The following is a 26,583-nucleotide window of genomic DNA, read 5'->3' as shown; positions in this document are numbered from 1 at the left end:
TACATTCAACATACGGTACATCAGTACTGTATTTCTTTATCATAACAATAAATCAACAAGATGGCATTACCATTATTAACATTCTGTTAAAGCGATACATGGATACAAAGACTTGTAGTTCTTAAAAGATAAATGTTAGTACAAGTTATAGAAATTTTATATTAAAACCCCTCTTAATGTTTTCGTTTGAATAAAATTTGTAAAATTTTCAATCAAAAAATAAACTAGTAGCCCGCCATTGTTGATGTCAATAATTACTTACACAATGCTCATGGGTGCTGAAGCCTATAAAATCAGTTGCACCCAAGCAGGGCGGAAAACACACAACAAGTACACATTTCATTGTGCTGTCATTTTAATCTGTTTGAGCGGGGCATTTGTGCGTTAATTGAGTCAAACATTTTAACGTGATTAATTTTAAAAATTAATTACCGCCCGTTAACGCGATAATTTTGACAGCCCTAGTTTTTAGTTTTTGTTTTAGTTTAATGTTTTTAACTTTTCATGCTTCAGCTGTGAACTGAAATGCATTTGTCACTAGTCCACTTCTAATCCATTTGAAGTGCATGGTCAGCCCTCCCAGTTCAACTGATTGGACATCTAGTGCTGTCAAAGGCAGCCAATGATTCATCCTCTCCCACTAGGACGAGGCCTTCAACATTTCCATATCAGAATGTTTGCTAAGAAGCATGTTAGTGGTTGTAATTATCGCTCCAGGCTAGCACCAACAGCGAGGAGAAGCAGCCGGTTTCTGACACGTAGCCTAGCGCGCTCATCATCTGCAAATTAATACAGCAAATAAACCTCACTTACATACACGCACGCGCCGAGCGAGCGTCGTTTGGAAAAACGGAAGCCGAGCGAGCGGCAACTTTGCTCTGCGTGTGAGCGGGAGGAAGGGAGCGCTTGACTTCCCTGTCACACCGCGAGCGAGAATTCTAATTAGGTTTATTTTTTATTGCCGGGGTGAAAGCCGAGACGAGGGGAGGGCGCTCTGAAAAATCAGCGTTTTTCCCCGTCGTGACCTCAACCTTCCTTTTTTTTTTTTTTTTTTTTAAATCCTCTCGCCGTCTCCAACGCGCCCGCAACCGACACAATTTTAGTGTCATCTTGTGCCCCCAGAATCCCCTTAATATTCTATCTGCTTCTCTTTAGTATTCAGAGTCGGCACTCAAACTGTGGCAAGCACAGTCTTACAGTATTCGCCGATATTTTTTCACCATATGTGAGGTTTCTCACAGTTGTTTGGAATATGGATAAAGCACTCATGAGTGGACCTTGCAGTCATTTTTTGATTTATGGGCGACTTCTGTTTTTGTCATTTGACTATGTTTTCCTCATGAACGATGGCAAAAGGAACACATTATTGATTGAATAGTCCTTGATTCTCTATGGCTATGACACATTCAAGCTTATTTCTGTGTGCCTAAATCATCAAAAAGATCCCAAAGGCATTCATGAACACATAATTGACATTCAAATATTCAATATTACATACTGATAGCACTAGACGTTCAATCCATAGTGACGAGAGGTGAACAAATGTCAATGGCACTGAAACATGAGCCTATATAGACACTCTTTCCAGTTTTAATGAATTGGGCATCCATCCTGATTAATTGCAGGCAAATTTGAGTTAATCAGGCTAATCAGTTATCAAAAAAATTTTTCTGACCTCTGTGACCTTTGAGCCCATGACCCACAAATTGAATCAACTCTTCCACTTCACATTCCAAACATATCCTGCAAGTTTGATAATAATAATCCCTTCATTCGTTCGAGTTATTTTGAACACTAACATACTACAGTGGTACCTCTATATACGAAGGTATTTCGTTCCAGTACCTTGTTTGTAAGTCGAAATGGTCGTATGTCGAGCAGGATATTTCCATCACAATACATTATAATTCCATTAATTCGTTCCACACCCCAAAAACCTACACTAAATCCTTAAGAAATACAGCTGGTACTATTGCAAATAGCAGTTACACAGAGCAAAACAAATAAATTATGAATAAAAATCAGAAATACATTAAAAATCAGAATAATAATATAATAATAGTCATAATAATTAAAGGTGTGTGAAATTTCAGATTCTTAGATTATTCGCGATTCGGCCGCTGAAGATTCGAGAACGATTCACAAACATCCATATTCCGATTATTTAAATATGCTAAGTAAAACGGAACTAAAACACAGTCAGGGCAGTCTTCAGGACACAATGAGGAATGGACCAAGAGTAAACATCCACAATCCACAACTAATGCTGCTAGGTGAACAACCACCGACAGCCACAAAAACAACGCCCAGTTAGGCCTGTCGCGATAACAAATTTTAGTGGGCGATAAATTATCTCATAAATTATTGCGATATGCGATATTATTGCGCCCCCCCCCCAAAAAAAAATTTAACCGATTTACAATAACGCAGTGAGAATACAGTATATATTTATAGACCAACAACACCCATTTAAACGCAATAAATGTTTTCTTTTAAATTCAAAAATACCTTTTAAGAAATCACACCTAAAAACAATAGACCCTGCCTCTTTCATGTAAAATACAACAATATTAATACCGCACAGAAACACATAATAAATAAAATGTCTTTTTTCGAGAAAAAATAAAATTGCACTTAATAACCGAAGCATTTAGGCACATATGTATAAAGTTGCAGTAACAGTAATTTCACTTCAACAACAACAGAGAAAAATAGACTAATTAAGTTGCAGTAACAAAAATTTAGCTCCAAAAGGTATCAAATAGCACTAAACAGAGGTTAAACGGTCTCATTTCTTCAGCAATGTAGCAGATTTGACTTTCCGTGAGGGAACCTATTTTGCGCGGTGTCGTCTGTATTTCTCACATCAGGCGAACACCTCTAATTGTCAATTAATGTGACGAGGAGGCTCGAGGCTGGAGAGGGTGATAGTGTTTCAAATGAGCATGTAGATTTTTTTCTGTTGGCCATCTTTGTTGAAACAACCTCCAGAAACATTTTGCTGACTGGTTCGTCCTCTTCCTCACTCCGCTCACTCATTGCTGTGCGCCGACAGTGCACTCGGCCCTGCCTCCCTCCATTGAATGACGGTCACTCAAACTCAAATATATAAAACGAACATACCCAGAAGTCAATAAAACAGAGTGAGTCCTCATCCCAGCATGTTGCGTAGTTGGCAACAAGGAAGCCGAACTTTAAACAGCGCTGTCAAGTACGTCTGCCACACATCTGCCACAAGTGCGTACGCACGCGTGCGCGCACGTGCACGCGAGGCGATAAATCGCAGCGGGAAAATTACCGTCTTCATTTTTATATACCGCGCGATAAATGGAATTATTGCATATTGCGACAGGCTTACGCCCAGTTGCTACAAACTTCGCCTACATTGCTCTGAACTACGATCACATAACGCTATGGTAGATATCACATGTATATAGAACTAGATACGAAATGACAGGCTTGGCGGCGTTAGCACATGTATAGATAACAAGATGTGAAATGACAGACTCACCGGTGTTAGTAAACAGCCACCATCTTAAAGCAGTAGACTTTAGGCGTCAGACAGTAGGCTCTGTGTAGCGAACCTTCCGAGCGAACCTAATTAACTTTTTATCTAAAATACTCCTAAATCGGCAAAATCTTGACTTGAATGTATCTTTAAATGATGACCCAGTTTTAAAATCTTTCACATGTCAAAGTAGACAGAAGGGAAATTATGGAATAACGGGAGAAATTTTAACAACTTTAACGGTTGATTCACAACATTAAATTAATTGAATGCAGTTTAAAGCTGCGGGTACAGAATGGGGACATGAGTATTTTATACTTCAAATACTTTTAATTCATTGTGTTTTGAACTGATAACTTGATAAAGAAATAGCTGTTTATTTAAGCATGAGAGGATTTTTGTACTATTTCTGTACGAAACATTAAAAGCAGTTAATAGCTGAAAGGGGAGGGGGGTTGTGCATCAATAATCGATTTATAATGGAATCGTAGCCTCTGAATCGTAATCGAATCGTGAAGTGCTCCAAGATTCAAACCACTAAAAATAATAATAATAATAATAATAATAATATTAATACGATGTAACACATCGGGTTCTAATGTGGTGGATGTATTTTGAGAAGGTGTAGCCGAACGCACTGCGTGGCCTGACGCATTTGGCACCAGGGACTTCATTTTCGGACAGAATCGGTAGGTTTAGCTCTGTAAACATCTCCTTCGTACACAATTTCCATTCATTTCCTATTGGGGAAAAACAGTAGCAACGTTAGCTAACTGCATGAATATTAATGAGCGGAAGTGACGTTTAGCGTTCGGTACGCCATTGTCATTACATTGGTATGTCCTACGATTGCCTGCCTGTGTTTGTAATTTTTGGACGCCCCCTTGTAGTTTTGGGGTAATTACTATAAATTTGATTTAATTGTGAATTAATTCTTTTATTGTTTGTGGACATTTTGGCTCATTTCAAGGCATATTATTTATATGGGGCATTTATTTTCTCTGACTTCAGTTGAAGTTCGGTTTTTTTCACAGAATGTTTATTTTATTTGGAAAACCTTGAAGTTGTTACATTTATAATTATTAAAGCATCCAGTGGGGCATCACAGTACAGTTAGCAATAACACGTTAAATGCACGACTGCATATATCGTATCGGTTGTTAACGGTATCAGATTTTTGGAGTTGGATAATATTGTGATAACGATTATCGGTTAAAAATTCATTAAAGGACTACTCTAATTCATTTATTTTATATGTTTTTGCTCAACCACACCTCAACAGAAATGTGTTGTCATGGGAAAATTTTGATTTTACACCTCACTTGATAGCAATAGGGGATATACTTGCAGTTTTCTTGTTAATTATTATTATTATTATTTTTAGGGCTGTCAAAATTATCACGTTAACGGGCGGTAATTAATTTTTTTAATTAATCACATTAAAATATTTGACGCAATTAACGCACATGTCCCGCTCAGACAGATTTAAATGACAGTAGAGTGAAATGCCCACTTGTTAATTGTTTTATGGAGTTTTGCCGCCCTCTGCTGGTGCTTGGGTGCGACTGATTTTATAGGCTTCAGCACCCATGAGCATTGTGTAAGTAATTATTGACATCAACAATGGCGGGCTACTAGTTTATTTTTTGATTGAAAATTTTACAAATTTTATTCAAACGAAAACATTAAGAGGGGTTTTAATATAAAATTTCTATAACTTGTACTAACATTTATCTTTTAAGAACTACAAGTCTTTCTATCCATGGATCACTTTAACAGAATGTTAATAATGTTAATGCCATCTTGTTGATTTATTGTTATAATAAACAAATACAGTCCTTACGTACCGTATGTTGAATGTATATATCTATCTTTCCATTCCAACAATTTATTTTACAGAATATATATATAATTTACAGAAAAATATGGCATATTTTATAGATGGTTTGAATTGCAATTAATTGCGATTAATTACGATTAATTAATTTTTAAGCTGTAATTAACTCGATTAAAAATTGTAATTGTTTGACAGCCCTAATTATTTTTAATACTGATATTATTGTGGTCTTCAGAATCTCTCGACTGTGAGGCAGATAAGAGATCTCAAACACAAAAAAACTTCAAAAAATCTAAAGTGTACCAAAGAAGAAGTATGAGAAAGCTAATTTTAAAAAATAATAACGCGGGTAAAAAGAAAAGTTTTTAAAGACGAGATTGGGTCCAAGGCTGGCCTCTTTGATGCCGTCTGAGGGTGATTAGTTAGTGATGGAGCTGTCTTCCACTCCATCTTTCATGATGGGAGCCTAATGGAGGCGCTGCTGTCAAATATGCACACGTAGCAAGTAGACGAGCTCGCCCCCAAAACTTGAGCAAACTTCCCCCTCGTCTGGCGCTGAGCAAACACAAAGAAATCCCCCAAAATCACGTTGAGAGCGGCAAAACAAGCACACCTCTGCTGTGTTCGCCGTCATGCAACAACACCTCCATCTATTATAGATTAAAGAGTGACAAAAGGTTCACAGTGAAGAACTCTTTTGTCTCCTCCCTCAAGTCGCAGGGAGTCATCTGACAAAACGCGCTTTACATCTCTGTTCCCGTTCTACCGGCAGGCGATGCAATCTGGGGCGCCATCCGCTTGTTAACTCATTCACTGCCATTGACAGTGATAGACATCAAATTCATTTTAACAATCATGTTTCAGTGGCATTGACGATGCTATAGTTTTTCCTGAGTAGACGTCCAATCTTTCGTTCATTCGCCGCCATCCTTCCCAGTTCAAATGGATTGGACGTCCATCCCCTCTAATGGCAGCCAATGAGTGAATCGGGATTATTTTCACCGAATCACAATTGATCATGATTAAAAAATGTCACGCGAGAACTAGGCGAGGAGGCCGATTTCTGTCAGTGTGCAAGCTGCGCAAAGAGTTGCTAGAAAAGAAGTGACAACGTTACTGTGTCCTCACTAGTGCTGCAACGATTAATCGATTAACTCAAGTATTCGATTAGAAAGAAATATTCGAATTAAATTTCGCTGCTTCGAGTAGTTTAATTAAAGTGGCGTTGTAATGGTTTGTTTTGAAAGTGTTTGCCTTCAGTTTTATTGATTTGGGTGGATACGCTACCCTCTAGTCTGCCTCATTCACATAGCTGAATCCATCTGTTCCCTGTCAAGACCAACATAAGCTGAGTTTTTGCTTGAGCTAATGTTTTTTTTTAATGCATTGGTAATTTAGTTTAATCGTATATTTAGCCAACTTTTGTGGGAATATGTGTCTGAAGCATTTGTTTAGAGCATTGTATAATTTTTTTTTTTTTTTTTTTAAGTATTTTATGGCATTTAAGCTAGCGGACTGTTACTATGTAAGTTAGCCAACTGTTCTTTTTTGTACCTAGATTCTTTTTTTTCTGTTTTAATGCTGTTTGAGGCTCAGCTAAGGTATTTTAATTTTTCATGTTCTTTATCCGATCACTTGATTATTCGAACTAACTAGTTCATCGATTAATCGACTACTAAAATAATCAATAGCTGCAGCCCTAGTCCTCATTGTTAAAAAAAAATTCTCATTTTCTCATCTCAAGTCTGCTTCCCACATTCCCTTCAGTGCTAACCAATTTAGTTAAAGGAGGCCAAAAATGAATCAAGGCATTGACAAAGGAAACACGCAAGAGGGTGATTTGCTCGGATATTTGAGTTAATATCACCATCGTTTACAAGGGTCTTTCCAGTAAGCGCACAAAGAAGGACTTCTCGCGGCCCGAGTGATGGGGTGAGGAGGTCGAGTCGGGTGGGAAGTAAGCTGAGCGGCCATAAAGCTGTCTTTGTGTCTGAGGGTTGACGACTTAGGAGATAATTATCAACAGCCACGCTATCGTGTGACTTGACACAACATGCTACCTCCTCAGTTTTTGTCATCTCAAATATGGAGCGACGGGGCTATCAGAAGTTGCCAAAAGCCAGCACAGTTACACACGCTAATGTATTAAAAAGGCAGCTTTTCTATTGTTAGCTAATTGCTGAAAAACACATGGGTAATCGCATCTGTTTATTTCATATTGTATGATCTCGATTATAATAAAGCTTTTTTTAAACTTGCTTTTTTTCCCCAATTATGAAAAAAAACATTAAATTTTTTAAGAAGTGGTGAGAATATTCCCTTTTATTTCATTGCAACAAGTATAACGAAAAGGAAAAGTGCAGGCCATTCAGTGCACAGTCAACTTTTTTATATTACCTTATGATTCTTTAGAATTGAAAAAAAATGTTCAACCTATTTGTTCCCTGTATTGTTTGATCTTAATCATCATTTTTTAAATCCTTTATACAAATAAATAATAAAAAAGCTAAATCTTTCAATTAAATTTTTTCCAAAAACTGTTTTCAAATTGTATGATCGATTATATCACGATTTTTTTAATTATTTTTTTTAATTTAAAAAAAAAAAAAAAAAAAAAAAGTTTTTTTAAATAGTTGGATCTTAATTATAATTATGATTTTTTTCCCATTGGATTTCCAAAAATTAATGATTCATTGAATTAAAACAAATACAATATTTTCTAACTATGTATTTTTAAATTTGCTTTTAATTAAAAGGCATTTTTCAAGTTATTCTTTTTTAAAAACTTTATATCGTTCGAGAATTTTTAGTACTGCAACCAATAATCGAATAACTCGAGTAATTCGATTCGGAAAAAGATTCAAATTAAATGTTGCTGCTTCGAGTATTTGTTTAATTAAAGTGGCGTTGTAATGGTTTGTTTTGAAAGGGTTTGCATTTAGTTTTATTGATTTGGGTGGATACACTGCCCTCTAGAGTCAGCAGTGAATATGACAAAACTCATTTCACATGGCCGAATCCAGCTGCTCCCTGTTAAGACCAAGAAAAGCTAAGTTTTTGTTTGAACTAATGTTTTATTAACGCGTTCGTAATTTAGTTTATGGGTATTTTTTTTGTGGGACTATATGTTTGAATAATTTGTTAAGAGCATTGTAAAGAAGAAAGAAAAAAAAGTTAGCATTTTATAGCATTTAAGCTAGCGGACTTTTGCTCTGTAAGTTAGCCTATTGCTCTTTTGTTGTACTACATCCTCATTTGATTTATTTTTTTTAATACAGTTCGAGGCACAGCTCAGGTATTTTAATTTATGTTCCTTATCAGATTACTGAGGTATTCGAATTAACCAGTTCATCGATTGATCGATTACTAAAATAATCGATAGCTGCAGCCCTAATTATTTTCAATTTTTTTTTTAATTTGGTTGTTTAATAAATTATTGTTCAATTTTAAAAATATATTTTAAATTATCATTTTTAAAACTTATTTACTATGCTAGACGTCCAATCAATTTACTGCCACTACTCATTTACTGCCAACCCTTCAAGTTAAATAGATTGGACATCTACAAGTGAAAAAACTAGTTTCTCACAATTAACCAATTTTAGTGCACAGCAGGACGATAAAAATATCAACATTTGACGTATATCATAATCAATGGCAATGAAATAGACCAACTTTTGCTCGTATATACGTAGAACAACATAAAACGTCAACTCGGATTTGCTGTTGTCACGCACATTTCCGCCACCTTTTTTTGTTTGTTTTTTTAAGAAATACGCTCGCGGTGGATCACCAAAACAGACGTCAAATTTCCAGAATCAACCATGACCAACATATAATCATGGAAGTGATACGTGGTGACTGCTCTCATGTAGCAAGTGCACGTCTTCGCGCTGCTTCCCTAGCTCGTCCTTCTCCCAGTCGAAGACAAACAGGGTGGGATTTGAAATGTCACTTCTATTTGATTTTATTAATGACAAGAATCTAAACTTGATTGTCCTCATCAGGAAGGCAGAGCGCAGCGTGACAAGATGAATGGCGAGCCGTCATCACTCCTTAGTTGTCCTATCAGTATAAATCAGTGCCTCTTGATTAGTGTCTACACAAAAGACATCCAAATATATGCAGATGATTACGTGATATCATTGCAGGTGCTCATGTTTCAGTGCCATTGACGGTCATAGACGTTTCATTTATTTGAACTGCATGGGAGGGGCTGCCGATGATTAAATGATTTTGTTGTTTTTTTATTTATTTATTTATTTTTGGCCCTCATGATACAAGCACCTCACAAGTTTTTCACAATAAAAGCATCGCCACGGCAGAAAATGAGTCTCAAATGATTTGGATTCCGAATCATTTGTGCTTACAAGTGAACATTAACCATGTCCCCTAATTCACTTAGACTATTTTTTTTGTTCATGTTATGCTATTGTTTCCTTTACGGTGTATATATGGCTGCCCGTCACTAGGCTTCAGCCCTTATGGAAAGTGCTTGTATATAAAGTAAAAGTCAACTTTGTTGTCATCTTCTTCATATGCATAGGTCATACAACGAAAAAAGAATTGTGTTTCTCTCTATCCCTATGAAAGACTAACATTTGGCGAGACATACAGTACAGAGGAACACAAACATGACTGTTTAAAATTGACTAGAGGATCCATCATAATAATAATAACAAAGAGATAAAGTGATGTAGTGACAGACAACAATTGAGACAGTCCATTGTTGTGTATTGCAAGGCCCAAGCAGTTCTTAAAAGGTTGTAGATTAAAGTGCTCTGTGCATGTATGTGTGTGTATGTGTGTAAAGTGTTGTTTTCGCCAACGATGACGATAACGAAAATACTTCATCGACGAACAGTTTTTTCATGACAATGACGAGACCATAATGAGCTAAAATTGTGTCTTGGAAGACTACAATGCAACAAGACTAATGCCAGTTTTCTTCTGACGAGACGAGAATGAGATGAAAATGTGCCGTAGTTTTCGTCACATGTTCACACTGGGTAGTTAGCAAGCATCGTCGCAGTGTCTGGTTATGTCACTCATGTGACGTGTTGCACCCCCCCACACACGGTGAGATTTGTTTTCTTATCTTGGCCAGAGAGAATATGCAATGTTGCTTTAGCCTTTAACGGTATGTGATCATCGAACAGCAAATGTAACTCGTAGTGTTAGCATAGCGTTCGCGTTAGCATTAGGCTATTGCTAACGGCAAGCGTCCTCTTAAACTCTGGAACAACTTTTTCTTTATACAATTGCATCCAGGTGGGTATAATTCATTGAAAATTCTTGGCCAGAGAGAATATGCAATGTTGCTTCAGCCTTTTCTGTGATCATCAAACGGTAAATTTAACTCGTAGTGTTAGCATAGTGTTCGCGTTAGCATTAGGCTAATGCTAACGGCAAGCGTCCGTTTAAACTCTAACAACTTTTTCTTTATACACTTCGTTGCATCCAGCTGTGTATAATTCATTGAAAATGATGAACTGTTTTCATACTGAGTATTTTCACTAAGTTGGCATTGTCCTTGTAGATGCTATAATATGTGCTCGACTGTCAGTGATCATTCGAAACCTTTATTTATTTATTTTTGGAGCCTTTTTTTTTTTTTTTTTGGGAGACAGAAACATTATCAGTAAACGTCGACTAAAACTAGACGAAATTAGTCGAGCTTTCATCAACAAAAACTAGACGAAGACAAACACATTTTGAGATGACTAAAATATGACGAAGACTAATAAGTATTATCGTCCAAATATTAAGACGAAAATTAAAAGGGCTGCAAAATACAACACTGTGTGTGGAAGTCTATCTTTTTTCTTTTTTGTTATATTCATTTTAAAATGTTTTTAAAAAATCATGTTTCTAAAAATTTAAAAATACAATATTTACTGTTAAGTCTTTATCCTCCAGTGGCGGCGATTGGAAAACTGTCTTGGCTTTTTTGTCTCATTTTAGTCTATTTCATTTCCAGCTACTATCTGTACTTTTTTAATTGCTGTATTGAATTTTCTTTTTTGTCTCATTTAATTCATTTTGATATACAGTACTATTTTTGGTCCCAGCCTAGACTTCGACCGCCCAGTTATTTCCAACAGTGAGGCGAGACTGTATACAATGTAGTCACCTACTGTGCGCACTTGCACGTTTAAAAGCGATTTTCCCTATCGTTAACTCTGCCTTTCATGTTGGTCGCTAAAGTGACACGAATACATCAGTGGGAGGTCTGTTGAGGTCCTATAAGCCCTTTTTAGCCTATTAATGATCTCGGCACGGGTGGCCGATGTACATCTGCGTCTCCACTCACCGGTGGGCTGAATGCGGAGCGGGGTCTTGTCGCTCTGCTTGCGGGTCATGGCGAACCAGGCGCCGTCGGGATCCTGGATCCATTCGGCGGCCTGACAGTAGAGCAAGCCCTGGTCGGCCGGCTGCAGCTTGTGGATGGTGAGCCGGTAAGACGTGGCGCCCGTTTTGTCCAGTCTCAGGTCTCCCGCCGACATTCTCTGGCGGTACGGGCCGCCTGAGCGCAGGACAAAGTCTTTGGATAGAGTGAGAAGCTCCTGGGGCGGGGCCGACAGGTCCTCAGGGGCTTTCAGGTACCATCCCACGGACAAGTGGGTGTGCTGCATGGTGGTCCGAGACACCTCGCATGACAGTTGGAGAGTGTCGCCTTCCACTTTGGACAGAGTCTGGGCAGGGGACGAGACCGTCAGCGAGTCGGCGATGACTGCCGGGAGAAGAGAAAAATCGCAATCAGAAACTGGTCAAACAAACAAGCACACTTTAAAAACTAGAAAGTACAATTTCTGCAGGAATTGAGGTAGAATGTAGTCATGTTAAACTAAAGAAGAAAATAAAATACAACATTTAAAAAAAATAGAAAATGAGAACATGTTAAAAAAAGAAAACTGTCAAGTCATTTGTTGAAATATGAATGATGTGAATAGCCAAAGATTTACATAAATGTGTCAATGGGATTATATGTATATATATATTAATTACGCTAAAATATTTGACGCATTTAACGCACATGCCCCGCTCAAACAGATTAAAATGACAGCACAGTGTCATGTGCGCTTGTTACTTGTGTTTTTGGGTGTTTTGTTGCCCTCTGCTGGCGCTTGGGTGCGACTGATTTTATGGGTTTCAGCACCATTGTGTAATTATTGACATCAACAATAGCGAGCTACTGGTTTATTTTTTGATTGAAAGTTTTATAGATGTTATTAAAATGAAAACATTAAGAAGGGTTTTGATATAAAATTTCTATAAATTGTACTAACATTTATCTTTTAAGAACTACAAGTCTTTCAATCCATGGATCGCTTTAACAGTTAATAATGTTAATGCCATCTTGTTGATTTCTTGTTATAATAAACAAGTACAGTACTTATGTACAGTATGTTGAATATATACAGTACTGTGTAAAAGTTTTAGGCAGGACACCTGCCTAAAACTTTTGCACAGTACTGTATATTTTTATTATATTATGTATATACAGGATATACTGTATGCATATAATTTCCCCAAGTGGAAGCTTCCATGATCCTAATAAATTTAATAATTAAATAATATATATACAGTACTGTGCAAAAGTCTTAGGCAGGTGTCCTGCCTAAAACTTTTGCACAGTACTGTATATCCGTCTTGTGTTTTATCTTTCCATTCCAACAATAATTTACAGAAAAATATGGCATATTTTATAGATGGTTTGAATTGCGACTAATTACGATTAATTCATTTTAAAGCTGTGATTAACTCGATTAAAATTTTAATCGTTTGACAGCCCTAGTTATATGTTGAAACAATATGAAACCTGGTATTGGAACGCGTCAGTGAGATTCAATAGGAAATTTTTGGTCAAACAGAAAAAGTTTGGGTCAAAAATATGAACACGTAAAAAATGTCAATTGTTTTATTGACAATGATCCCTCGCTACTTAGCGCTTTAAACTTTGCGCCCTTAGACCATCGCATTTTTTTTTTTTCCATTTAAGAAATCAATAAATGCAGTATTTTATAAAACTGTCCCAATCCGATCACGTAGATCTCGCTCATGCCGCTTTTCTCGGTCTGGAGTTGCTTATTAAAGTTAACGATGATTGACAGACGTTAAGGTTTGATCTTGCCAGAGATGCTTGTAAGCCTACACTTCAAAGCGCGCCATACGTCAATCATCGTTTAACTTGTTAAACAGTTGCTGTGGCAACTCATTGTGTGTATGTGAGCATCTTGAGCAGATTTGATTGGACTCACTCATTGAAACATTTAATAAAAAACATTTTTCTACTTTATTCTTGTTTGAAAATAATTCGGTGGGACAGTAACATGTTTAAAACTAATCGTAATTATTACATTTGAAGTGCCTAAAAAACCATTTAGTAAAATATATATACATATAAGTTTTTTTTAAATTATACTTTGGGAGAAAAGTGAAAAAACATGTTTTATATGTCTCTTTCCATGGTAAATCTGTACAAATACATTGAACACACACACAAAAAACTTTTTTTTTGTTGGGGGGGGGGCTACTTCGCGGTTTTTCACTTATCGTGGCAGGTTCTGGTCCCCATTAACCGCGCAAAACGAGGGATATATATGGTATAACAAGAATGATATCCATCGGCAAATAAGGGAACCTTGTATTTGATTATATGAATGTGATTTTATGGGAGTTTTTGACCAAAAATAGTAATTTGGTTGAAAATATGAACATGTAAATATGTTGAAAATATGATTAACACAAACAGGAATGATGTAAACCTTGTATGTATTGAAAAAATAAAAAACTAATGAGGTGAATAGACAGATGTAAACCTTGTGTTTGCTTGCGTCAATGGAATCGCATGGAAATATGGGGGGTAAAAAAAGGACGACTTATTGGTCAAAAAATGTGGAAAATATGCAAAATGATTTGTTCGTTTGGGAACGTGTGAATAAAATGTAATGAACAGGAATGATGTAAAAGAGCGATTTTGAATATGCCGTTGAAAATAAACACATTTTTTGGGGAGAAGTTGCAAATGTGGAATTGTGCATTCTTGCATTTCCATAATGAACACTTCCATTTTATTTGTCTTCTGTTTAGCAGAGAGAAATCACACAGTTCCGCTTCTTTATAGAGAAGCACTCGGCTTGCAATTTGACTACCAAATGTGTTTCCGGAAACAACAAAGAGTTACAGTATATAAAACGTGCAAATCTATTTTGGGAATACACCAGTAGGAAGTACTTAACATGCTGTAAAGCCATTCCAGGTTACAATCACTCATTATTTTAAGTGTTCTGTCCATAAAGAAACATATTGTTGCTGTAAAATGTGGACGACTGGCTTGAATACAACAGACAATTTACTGTATGTCGATTTAACGGTTGTGAAAATAGACATACAACTATAATATGTGATTCGCAAGCAAGTCGATGTCTGTTCAATGTTCAACTTGTACTTGCTGACATCTCAGCCTCCGCAGGGAGAATTGCATGAATATATGAATAAGCATAGAAGGTCAAAAGAATCAGAAGAATTGTTGCAAAACCTGAAGCACGCAGTCAATGGAGTGTCTATTCTATGAACACATTCGCTGCCAATGACTGCGACAGAGGGTGAAAGGGGTGAATTTAAATTAGTTTGTCAGTATTAGATGTCCAATTCATTTGAATAGGACAGCTGGCAGCAAACGAGCATCATTTCATTCTCTGCTAGCCCTGCAGTTCACTTTTTCATACATATATTCATGTATATTTGTCATGTAAAAATCAGGGCTGTCAAACGATTAAAATTTTTAATCGAGTCAATCAGAGCTTAAAAATTAATCAATCGAAATTAATCGCAATTCAAACCATCTCTAAAAGATGCCATATTTTTCTGTAAATTATTGTTGGGATGGAAAGATAAGACACAAGACGGACATAAATATTCAATATACTGTACATAAGTACTGTATTTGTTTATTATAACAATAAATCCCCAAGATGGCATTAACATTATTAACATTTTTTCTGTGAAAGGGATCCACAGATTGAATGACTTGTAATTCTTAAAAGATAAATGTGAGTACAAGTTATAGTAATTTTATATTAAAAAACCCCTTTGTAAATTTTTGTTTTAATAAAATTAGTTTTTAAAAAATTCTATCAAAAAATAAATAGCTCGCCATTGTGGAAGGTATTGATTGAAATACATCACAAGGTGTCAAGGGCGAGTTTTACATTAATTAGAGATCTAGCCAAATTTTTCTAGTGCGTTTTGCCCCTCGACTGACGCCGTGGTTTCCGGGTTCATTGTACTTTACGTTCTTTTGAGTGTTGACTTCACAACGTACGAGACCTCTGATAATTTGTATGCTGTGAATAAAGATTGCAATCTAGTGTATTTGTTGAGCTAAAAGAAATGTTTGAATAGAGTTTGACCAAAGTCAGAGTATTATTTTGAATAGTGAAGGGAATAGGTACCGTTCTCGCACACATCATATAATTATTTGCATTAGTCTAACACATTCATCTAACTATAGTTTAGGCAGACTTCACTCCGTGCCCTTGAAAACAGTAAAGTGAATCTCCTTAGCGGCGCTCATGAGGGGGAAAAGGAAAAATGGTATCGCTTCTCGTAGGCACCCTCTAACTGTTTGCATTACTCGAACACACGTAATATAATTAATAAGGGAATAGTATCATTTCTCATATTTACTGTAGGACTGCACTACTCTAACACACCTAATGTAAAATAAATAGCACACCATACTTTAAAGAAACAGAATAGATACACAACGCCGTCTTATCACAGAAGCCCAACGTGTGCGTCACGAGCAAGATTGACGCACCAACTCTGGCAATCAGTTCTCAAAGACCAGCGTGCTTTGTCCTAAAACAAGTAGCGCCAGCCCGGATAACAAAGTTGATAGCGGGCGCTTGTGACGTCAAGACCAGCGTCGGTCGCTGTGGCAACCACGTCCTATCCACAGACAACCTAATCACCTAAAACCGGCCACAGAGGGATGGTCCCGAAACAACACTCAGCCACACCTTCGGCCCAGCCTACTCCACCACGGACTTAAAAAACACTGAACACTGAGATAACACAGATTTGCTGCTCAGAAACATTTTCTATGTAGCCTTGTTTTGGATCCCGACTTGTTCCTCCGTCATCCGTTTTTGCCTTGTTTTTTGACCATTGTCGACGAATAAATTGTCAACCTGCTTTCGGTGAGTCTTCTTCAAACTTTTGAAACATGGAGTCAGTAAAAAGGGTTAAAATAAGAAGAGAACGTGCAGAGTTTTGCTTCTTCCCAGTTTGGCTCGCGGGGGCGGTAAACAGTGGAGCACCAGTTTCGTTCGGCTGCCGCCGTTTCCGTGCAGCTTTGGCCGGGGGGACTAAATTCCAACAATAACTATTTTGATTGGGAATGCCAGTTCCCTTTGCATTGAGGGCTTTTTGTTTTGTGAACATTGTTTTTTTTTAGGGATAGGAATATTATTTTTGTTGTGCTTTCAGTAAATGATACTGTAGCAACTTAACTGTTCCACCCAAATGCATGATGGGAAGTTGGGCAACCATGACTGTCAGTGGTGGCTGCAAATGGTATATCTTCTCTGCGTTGTGTTCAGTACAGGGTGTTTAGAAAAAGATTATCTCCTGTCATTCCTCCCCACATCGCTCGCCACAATAGTTATAATTGTTGTGGAAGATTTGTCAAAGCGTATGCCGATAAATAGCGTGGCCCCAATGAATGCCTGTGTCCACTCCACTCGCTTGTCTCTGCCTCTTAGCACTCATTATACATAAAACGGCGCCACTGTAGTCTGTTTGTGGCAATGCATAAGTGGGTTGCTCCACGCATATGGTAAATGCGTTAAATATTTCAACGTGATTAATTTAAAAAATTAATTACCACCCGTTAACGTGATAAATTTGACAGCCCTAGTAAAAATATACATTTGTGTATCATAAATTGCAAAACTGTCGTATTGATGTTATTTAGCTTAAAAATTAGCACTGGACAACAATAATAGTTATTTTTTAATTGCATGAAAGACCTGCAATTATTCACAACTGCATTATTATTATATTTTTTAGTCTTTCTGTGTGTTTTTTATTGTTTATTGTTCTAACATTGTATAACTCCTTAACCCATTGGCAGGGATTGATGTCCAATCCATTTTGAATTGAAGCCCAAATGAATTGCTCAACTATCACTGTAGATGGCAGTGAATATGTTATACATGTATGTACTATTAATTATTAAAAATAGTGTTGATTAAGGCTGTTAATTTAAAATTCAGGCTGGGCAATGATTAAAATTTTAAATCACGATCACACTAAGAGCCTTGCTATTAATCAAGATGAACCGCAAAGTTGTACAAGTAATCCACTTTTAAGTTTAATTGACTAGAGCTGTACCCAATAGTCGACGTCATCGATGATGTAAATGCGTCGACGAGCACGCCATGCCATCGACGGTTGATAAACGGTTGAACAAACATAAGCTTGGAAAGTTGAATATGGCGGACGCTCGATTTCAAGCGGCACAAAGCCAAAAAAGCACACCAGAGTGACCAAAGCATGGACTTATTTCATCGAAACAAAGGAGGGTACAATGTCATGTGCCAAGCTTGCATACCACGGCAGCACATCGCCGTGAATGAACACCTGAAGCGCAGTCACTCAGGTATAATTCTGGAAGACAACAGGAAACAACAAGTTGGCAGATCGTAAGTCCATATAACGGTATTTTTTATTGAAGTTGCCTTTATGTTGGTCGTACGACAGAGTACAGTGGTACCTCTACATACGAAGTTAATTTGTTTCAGGACCTTGTTTGTAAGTCGAAATGGTCATATACGAGCAGGATTTTCCGATAAAAATACATCATAATTCCTTTAATTCTTTCCACAGCCTGATTTCATTCTTTTGCACTAGTTAATGTCTTCATTGTTTATTTGTGATTTTTTTATTGTTATTTATGTGTTTATTTGCACTTTAAGAATTAAAATTTTCCAAAATGTTATTGTGAGTGAATAATCGTCGACAAAAAATTGTAAGACTAGTTTAAAAAAAAAAAAAAAAAATCGTAATCATTTAATTAAAGTGGCGTTATAATGGTTTGTTTAGAAAGTGCTGCCATTTAGTTTTATTGAGTTGGGTGGATACAATGCCCTCTAAAGGCAACAGTGAATATGACATAACTCATTTCACATGTCTGACTCCAGCTGCTCCCTGTTAAGAACAACATAAGCTAAGTTTTTGTTTGAGCTTATGTTTGTTTTGAATGCATCCGTAATTTAGTTTATAGGTGTATTTAGCCGTGTTTTGTGGGGATGTGTGTTTGAATCATTTGTTAAAAGCATTGTAAAAAAAAAAAAAAAAAAAAAAAAAAGGTTAGCATTTTTTAGCATTTAAGCTAGCAGACTTTTGCTATGTAAGTTCGCCAATTGTCTTTTTTGTTGTACTTAAATCCTCATTTATTTATTTATTTCATATCGTTTGAGGCTCAGCTCAGGTATTTTAATTTTCTAGGTTACTTATCCGATTACTCGATAGTTCGAACAACTAGTTCATCGATTAATTGACTAATAAAATAATCGATAGCTGCAGCCCAAAGTTCATGAAAAAATTATTAGACTAGTCGACTAAAAACCTGCACACCAATCGGGAGAAAAATAATCGTTTGGAACAGCCCTAATCATATGAATCAACTGTGTGGGGTTTTTTTCCCGAATGAATTTGGCGTCTATTGCCGTCAATGGCAGAGAATAAAATCTAGACAATAAAAAAAAATCACTTTGGTCTAATCAGGCTAACTCACCCCAAAAGTGATTAAAATCCTAGTCCAATCTAACTGACTTATTTTAGGATTTGTGGTCTCCTTAATCGCTCGGGGTCCCTAATTCGCAAGACATGAATTTGCGGAACAACAACAGGATTATATCACAGCGATACGGTTGGGTTGAAATGCGCTTGCCCAGCGGTAAGAGCCATTAAGAGAGCCAGGTTGAGCTTCTCTCTACACTCTAAACATTAACGGCGGCCTACTTCCAGTCCCATATTAGTAATTGTATCATCTGAGCAACAAAGGCGTATATCAGCAGAAAAGCTTCATTGCACCCATGACTAATATTGCTATAATAACTCACTTGAGGTGAGCAAGAAGCGGATGCCAAGATGGTGTTGAGTTAAAACAAGTGCAGCAAATTGCTAGCACCAGCTCATTAGAGGCTCGCTGAATTTGACCCTCCTTTATTGGCCACTCTCTTCACCTGGAATGTCTATTTTAACACTCAATTTTATGTCTGTGTCCTCTCTTCTTCTCCGATTTTGTCCTAGTTTGCTACGCCTCTCCTGTTTTCACACAGTCAACATGAACACACTTAGCGTTTATGGGGATAAATGGATGCGCTTTTGCAGCTGTCTGACTTGAAACATTTAGAAAAATTGGAGCACCAGCATCATTAAAGAAACCGTATAGAATACAGTAGTTACTCAAGCTGGCCGCCTCTCAAATACTGTTGATTCCATGCTATAAATGGCACCACCCAAACTCCCAGTTCAAATGGATTGACGTCTATCCCTGTCAAAGGGAGCGAATGAGTTAAGCAAATAGATGTAAGAAAAAACAAAAAATATATAACAGGACGAAGCCATTAATCAGGATTGATTTGCTCCCAGAAACATATAAATACGTTCTATTTCTAATTGTTTCAGTGTCCCAAAGACGTATTTATGCGTCTTTTACGTTTTTTTTGTTTTGTTTTTTTTTCTCAAAAAAGACATCTCTGGGTCGTGATTCAATTTAGCTCCAAAACACAAAGCTGAAAATCCATTTTAAAGCAATAAAAATGGCCACTGGAGGGCAGTAGCGCATTTGGTAAGACCCGCAACCCAATTCAACGGCAACGAACGGCCGGGCAGCACAACCGGGGCGCCAGCGGAAGACGACTGAATGGCGTTCAGGATGCCAGGCACTGGACGACCGAGCATAACAACCGGGACCACCAGTGCAGCGGAAGATGTCGTTGAGTCCGTGTTGCTCGCCGAGCAGAACCAGCAGAGACTCAAAAAAATCCATCTTTATGAGACAGGCGGCGATGAGGGAAAAGTTTACCCGGTTGTCGCGGCCACAACAGCATCATCTCTCAGTTAGTTATGTGTAAATAAATTGTTACTTTGCTATCAAAAGCTCTATTTGTCTTATTGGTTATGTTATTTTGTAAAAGGAAAACATTATTCAGATTTTTGGGATGTAACTAAAGCGAAAAATAGCTGTGTTAAAGTCAAAAGTTATGTTTGAAATGTATGCTTTCACAAAAAGCTCAATTTCTGTTTTTGTTTTTTCATCAGAAATTGGAAAATTGCTCAAACTAAGCTATTTTCTAATGCTGATTTCTAAAGGATGGAAAAAGATATGAATTTACTTTTTTCCTGCTGAAAGAAGAGAGTGTAATCTTTCTTTTGGTGGGTTATAGAACAGAATTTTCTGTGGGCCTTGCAAAATCAGTCAAAATCCAGTAAAACGGCCGGGAGCGAAAGGGGTTACACCGGTGAAAATGGCTGGAGTGAATGAGTTAATTGCAATGAAAAATATCATTGTTCACAAGCCCTATTTTTAAGTGAAATAGTCTCAGTATGACATCAATTTCAGAGTTAATTATACAAATATATACAGGTTTCCTATAGGTTTCCTTAAATTAAATTTAAGACTTTTTAAGATCTAATTAAGACCCTTTCTTAAAATCTTAGTACCTATTTCGCAGTCATTGACAAAGATTGCCTTTTTGAAATTGCCTTTTCTCTCTGCCATTTTCAAAGAGACAAAAATAGCAAAGAGGACGGGCTAAACCTCATAATTCGATTTCGATGGGTAAAGTTTTGCCCAATCATCTCCCAGAAGTGGCAACAGCAACTAAAATCTATTGGTTTTGAGATGCGAACGCGTCATGTCCTTCAGCAGCATGCTCAGGTCTGAAGGAGTTAAGACCCAGACATGAATATTCAAAATTTATAAAGATTTTTTAAGGTATTATTTCCAAATTCATACATTCTATGCTTTTAAGACTTTTTAAGACTTCGCGGGAACCCTGCATATAACATTTTCACTGTCACTGAGTGTTATACGTGCAATCCGTTTGAGTTGGTAAAGCTGGCATTTAAAAAAATAAAGTATTTATATTCCGTACACATGACAAAAGTGAATTGCGTGCATAACAGTGTAATAGTGCACAATTACTTGCAGGAATCTCAGTGCGAATAATTGTAATCTTAAAAATAAAAATTATTATTATTGCCCTAAACCAGCGGTCTCAAACCGACTCCACAAAGGGCCGCAGTGGGTCCTGGTTTTTGTTCCAACAGATCCAGCACAAACAGTTCAACCAATGAGGTTTCTACTAACATAAGCAGCACCTGATTGCAATCAACTGATTACACTTGTAAGAAACCAGATTGGTGAAAAGGTATTTGTCTCGTTTGGTTGGAATGAAATCCAGTACCCCCTGCGGCCCTTTGAGGACCGGTTTGAGACCACTGCCCTAAACTAATTTCAAAACAAGTTAAATAAAAAAATCTACTGAGAAGACAAAAAAAAAAAAAAAAAAAAAAAAAAAAAAAAATTCATGACAAAATTTGTAATCTACAAAAATATAACTCCTTCAGTGCCACTGATGGCGATAAGTGTCCAATCCATTTGAACAGTGATTGCTGGCTTTTAAATGATCAACACAAAATAAGAAAATAAGACATCAGAAAATACAAAAAAAAAACAAAAAAAAAACATGAAAAAAGCCCATTCGCTAACCAACCACTACATTTGTATGAAATCAATATTTTGGTGAAATTATAATCTCAAATTCATTAAAAGAATAATAAAATAAAATAAAAAACTACAGTGTATTCCTTGACCTGAGCATTTCATATGCATCTTCACTCATTAAAATTGGCTAAATGTTGATAATAATTCATTGGCCTCAAAGAGATTTTTGCACAACTGGGCGACTTTATAGTTTTGTTGTATTTTTTTCAATGAAACATTTTGTTGTGCATTATTACAACAGAATTGGCAATGCTTCAAAAGACTGAAACCTCAGCCATCAGATCTTAGACTGTTACCACAACAACACACCTACGCTACAACCCCGCATCGCCATAGCAACCTTTCCACATGATGCTCAGGGTCTCTTAGTACAACCTTGTGCCCCTCCAGCCATGTAAAGCCATTGTGAACTTCACAACAAGTCCCTTGGGAATGGAAAAAATGATACACTTCACAGCCTGTGGCTGAGATATTCAACATTGGTATTACTGAGCAGTCCACTGGACCAATCAGATTTGGAGACAGATCAGTCCGGGATTGCACACCAATCAGAGCAGATCAGAGAGAATCTCAGCATTTCTGAGGGTCACACTAAAATTGTGAAGATCTTGCAATGGCCCCACTGACCTCAATCTGGGAGCGGATTAGGAACAGAATGAGATGGCATCCCTGGCCAAAAACGTGCACTTTATCCTATTACTTCAGAAAATAAAACGGTGAAAGCAGTGTTGTTAATAATGGCGTTAGAATATAACGGCATTACTACCGGGCATTATTTTTTTCAGTAGTGAGTAATCTAATTAATTACTTTTCTCATCTTGGCAACGCTGTTACCGTTTTTGAGGCGTGAAAGGCGTGCGTTACTATGCGTTACTATGTTGGTTGAATGACGCGAGAGAGACGGACTCACGGAGACGGGAGAGCAGAGCAGGAGTGGGTAGGAAGGAGGCAAGGGAGTTGTGACGCCGTTGCAAACGCGATGCGAGGTGGCTCCAATAATACTTGACTGTAGCCGATAGCCTACAAACTACGCTCACATGATGCTACGGTAGATATCACATATATATCCAGTGTATCACAAAAGTGAGTACACCCTCGTATTTCTGCAACCCTGATTATAAGGCGACCCCCTCTTTTTCAAGACTCAAGTTTGAAAAAAAATACTTTTTGAATACCAAATTAATTTTTATGCAGAAAATAATTACATTACATCCGAAACAAATGATTATAACAATACATCTGAGAGAAAAAGCATGTTATTTTGCCTCATTCAAATCTTAATATCTGAACATTTAAATATGTAAACTAAAGTGCAATCACATTCGTAAATGAATGGCTTCTGGTTTTTTAAATGTAAATAAACCAATCTATTGTGATAAAACAACAAAATTGCAATAACTGCATTAACCATCAAAGTGAAGTCTAACTGTAACTGTATTCTTGAAACAAATCTGAATAAGGAAAAATATTGCAATAAAATAATGCAACTGGTTAAACTTCAGAGGAGCTGAGATCTGTCATGACAGAACATCGCTTCAATGATATTTGGAGCCATCTAGCGTCATGAATGGGGAGAGTAGCTGAGATCTGTCATGACAGAACATCGCTTCAATGATATTTGGCGCCATCTAGCGTTGTGAATGGGTATAATGTCTAGACCGCAAATAAAAGACGACCCCCTCTTTTTTAGTCTTATTTCAATGCAAAAACACCGTCTTATATTCGGGCCAATACGGTATATCATTTCATGCGACAACACTGACAAAATGACACTTTGACACAATGAAAAGTAGTCTGTGTGCAGCTTATATAATTGAGTTAATTCATGTTCCTCTCAAAATAACTCAAAATATAGCTATTAATATCTAAACCAGACAATGTGCAAAGTCCGGCCCGGGGGCCAAATGCAGCCCGTGGTCAAATTTCATCCGGCCCCCAGCCTCTGTCCTAAAATCAATAACGTCTGGCCCGCACACAGACTTAATAAATTGGTCAGCAGTACTGCTACCAGCATATGAAGTAGCTTATACACTAAATGCTGCTCCTCATTTACCCACTAAAAGGCAGCAGCACTCTAACCAACATTACCCCATCTGACCATTTACTCCCAATTTTCTAAAATAACGACATTCAACAAAAAAAAAGAAAGTTGAGTGTGACGGCCGACGCTTCAAGGATAGGTGGAAATTGGACTATTTCTTCACAAAAATACGCAACAACTGTGTCCGCCTCATTTGCAAAGAGACAGTCACTGTTTTTAAAGAGTTCAATGTGAGGCGATATTACCAAACAAGACACGCTGACATGTACCGACAAGATTACAGGGGAAATACGTTGTGAGAAATTGAAGCAACTTGAAGTTAGTTTATTTCACAGTAGTATTTCGCAAGAGCCCGAGAGTCAAAAGAGAACGCCACAAAGGCTATTTGTGAGATTGTTGAAATTATTTATTTAAAAAAATAATAAAGCAAATGTGACGCACAGAATGGCTTGCTAAAATTTGCTTAAATAAATTGTTCTACGTAAAGGACGTCAGCCAATGTCGGCCCCCCACATTTTTACGACACCAAATCTGGCCCCCTTTGCAAAAAGTTTGGACACCCCTGATCTAAACCCCGGCAACAAAAGTGAGTACACCCCTGAGAAACTACGTACATCCCCAAATGTCCAAATTGAGTACTGCTTGTCATTTTCCGTCCAAAATGTCATGTGACTCTTTAGAGGAGTGCTGTCAGCATTGTTGCAGAGATTGAAGAGGTGGGGGGGTCAGCCTGTTAGTGCTCAGACCATACGCCACACTCTACATCAAATTGGTGTGCATGGCTGTCACCCCAGGAGGAAACCTCTTCTGAGGACAGTACACAAGAAAGCCCGCAAACAGTTTGGTGAAGACATGTCAACAAAGCACATGGATTACTGGAACCATGTACTATGGTCTGATGAGACGGGCGGGCTCATCAGATCGGAGGTTGGAAACTCTGACTTTCCACCTTCCTCGAATGCAGCATCAGTCTGCTGAGTTAACTGACGGCCTGCAACATGGCGAAATGCGCATTTAGAAGCTGTAGAAACAGAAGAAATGGGCAACGGAAAGTTTCCACAAATTCCCTATGAAGAACGAGGAACAATATAAAATGGTTACTTGCTGCTGGCTACGACATAAAAAAAACAGCGGTGAAAAGAACCTGATGTTATATCACTCCGCTCTACTCCTCTGCAGAGCTACTGGATTACAAATGTTGCTGTTCATACTGCAATTATTGACATGCAATGGTAACTTTTTAATAACTTTATCCTGAAGACATAGCCGACACTATTGATTGCATGTGTGCATATGTTGTTTTTTATTGGCATGCTAAATCAGCCCAATTAACTTGCGCCAGCTTAGCCACTTCGGAAACCTGAAACCAACAAATTACTAATAAATTACACGGCATTTGTTGAAATCAACTCTACTGACTAAATAAACCCTCGCTAACTTGAAGATTAAGCCATACGTTAAAAAATCTGAACTTCTCCTTAAAGGCTGTCCAACTTAAAAATGAGGTAGGGTGTCGGCAAGCAAGTGAAATTGCTACTAGTGGCCCGAGAACCCCGTGATCAGTCACGATTAATCACAAGTTGCCACCTCAAACAATGAATTAGACGTCCATGGCAGTGAAGGAGATATATTTTTTTTCTCTCGATTAATTATAGGGGTTCTCGTGCAACTAAAAGCAGTTTTATTTTTGGCAGCCATTTTAATTTTCATCTCAGTCTTAGCCTTTGGGTCGAAAATACTAATCAATCTTAGACATAATTTAGTCAATATTTCAAAATGTGTTCGTCTTCATTTAGTTTTAGTTTACAATTCTCAAAATGTTATCGTATATAAACTTCAAAAGTTTTAGTCTATGAATAAGTAAATAATTAAAAGGTTTCCAACTATTTCAAATGAACATGACAAACGAGCACATAACTGCAGAGCCTGGAAGGATATCACCATTTTCATAATGATAATACACACTTAGCAGGAAAACAGCAAATTATATGCAGTTAACCTGGACGCTCACCTGGACGCCACGATCTGTATGTAAGTTTTCCAAGAGTTTAAGACGAAACTCATCTCTATTAATGCTAACACGAATGCTATGCTAATGCTACAAGTTACATTTAGTGTGTGATGATCACTCACAGCACAGACCTTTACCAGGTAAAGCAACATGGCATATCTAGCCAAGATAAGAAAGCAAAGATTACCAAGCAGCACCTGACACATATGTTTCAAAAAAGAAGCCTGGAGTGGGCACAGGCTTAAGTAAGCGTGTATGTGAGGCGAGGGGTCGGGGGGAGGCAAAGCACATCACATGAGTGACACGACCAAACACTGCTACATGCATGCTACCTACACATACAATAAAAATATCACGCATTGTGAATTTATGACGGAAA

At 37.3% G+C, this 26,583-nt stretch overlaps 1 protein-coding gene across 2 annotated transcripts in view; it reads right to left on the bottom strand.

Annotated features, from left to right (window-relative positions):
• igsf3 (immunoglobulin superfamily, member 3) overlaps positions 1–26,583 on the bottom strand; it is a 344,912-nt gene that overhangs the window by 116,966 nt on the left and 201,363 nt on the right. For both annotated transcript variants that reach the window (XM_057852021.1, XM_057852018.1), the window contains one exon: positions 11,659–12,078. In XM_057852021.1, the coding sequence (XP_057708004.1) occupies positions 11,659–12,078 (420 nt within the window). The remainder of the gene's footprint in view (positions 1–11,658; positions 12,079–26,583) is intronic.

The sequence above is a fragment of the Corythoichthys intestinalis genome, chromosome 12 (assembly GCF_030265065.1).
Source record: "Corythoichthys intestinalis isolate RoL2023-P3 chromosome 12, ASM3026506v1, whole genome shotgun sequence".
Classification (NCBI taxonomy): domain Eukaryota; kingdom Metazoa; phylum Chordata; class Actinopteri; order Syngnathiformes; family Syngnathidae; genus Corythoichthys; species Corythoichthys intestinalis.
The sequence above is the reverse complement of the archived record's forward strand: the minus strand, read 5'-3'. Positions and strand labels throughout refer to the sequence as shown.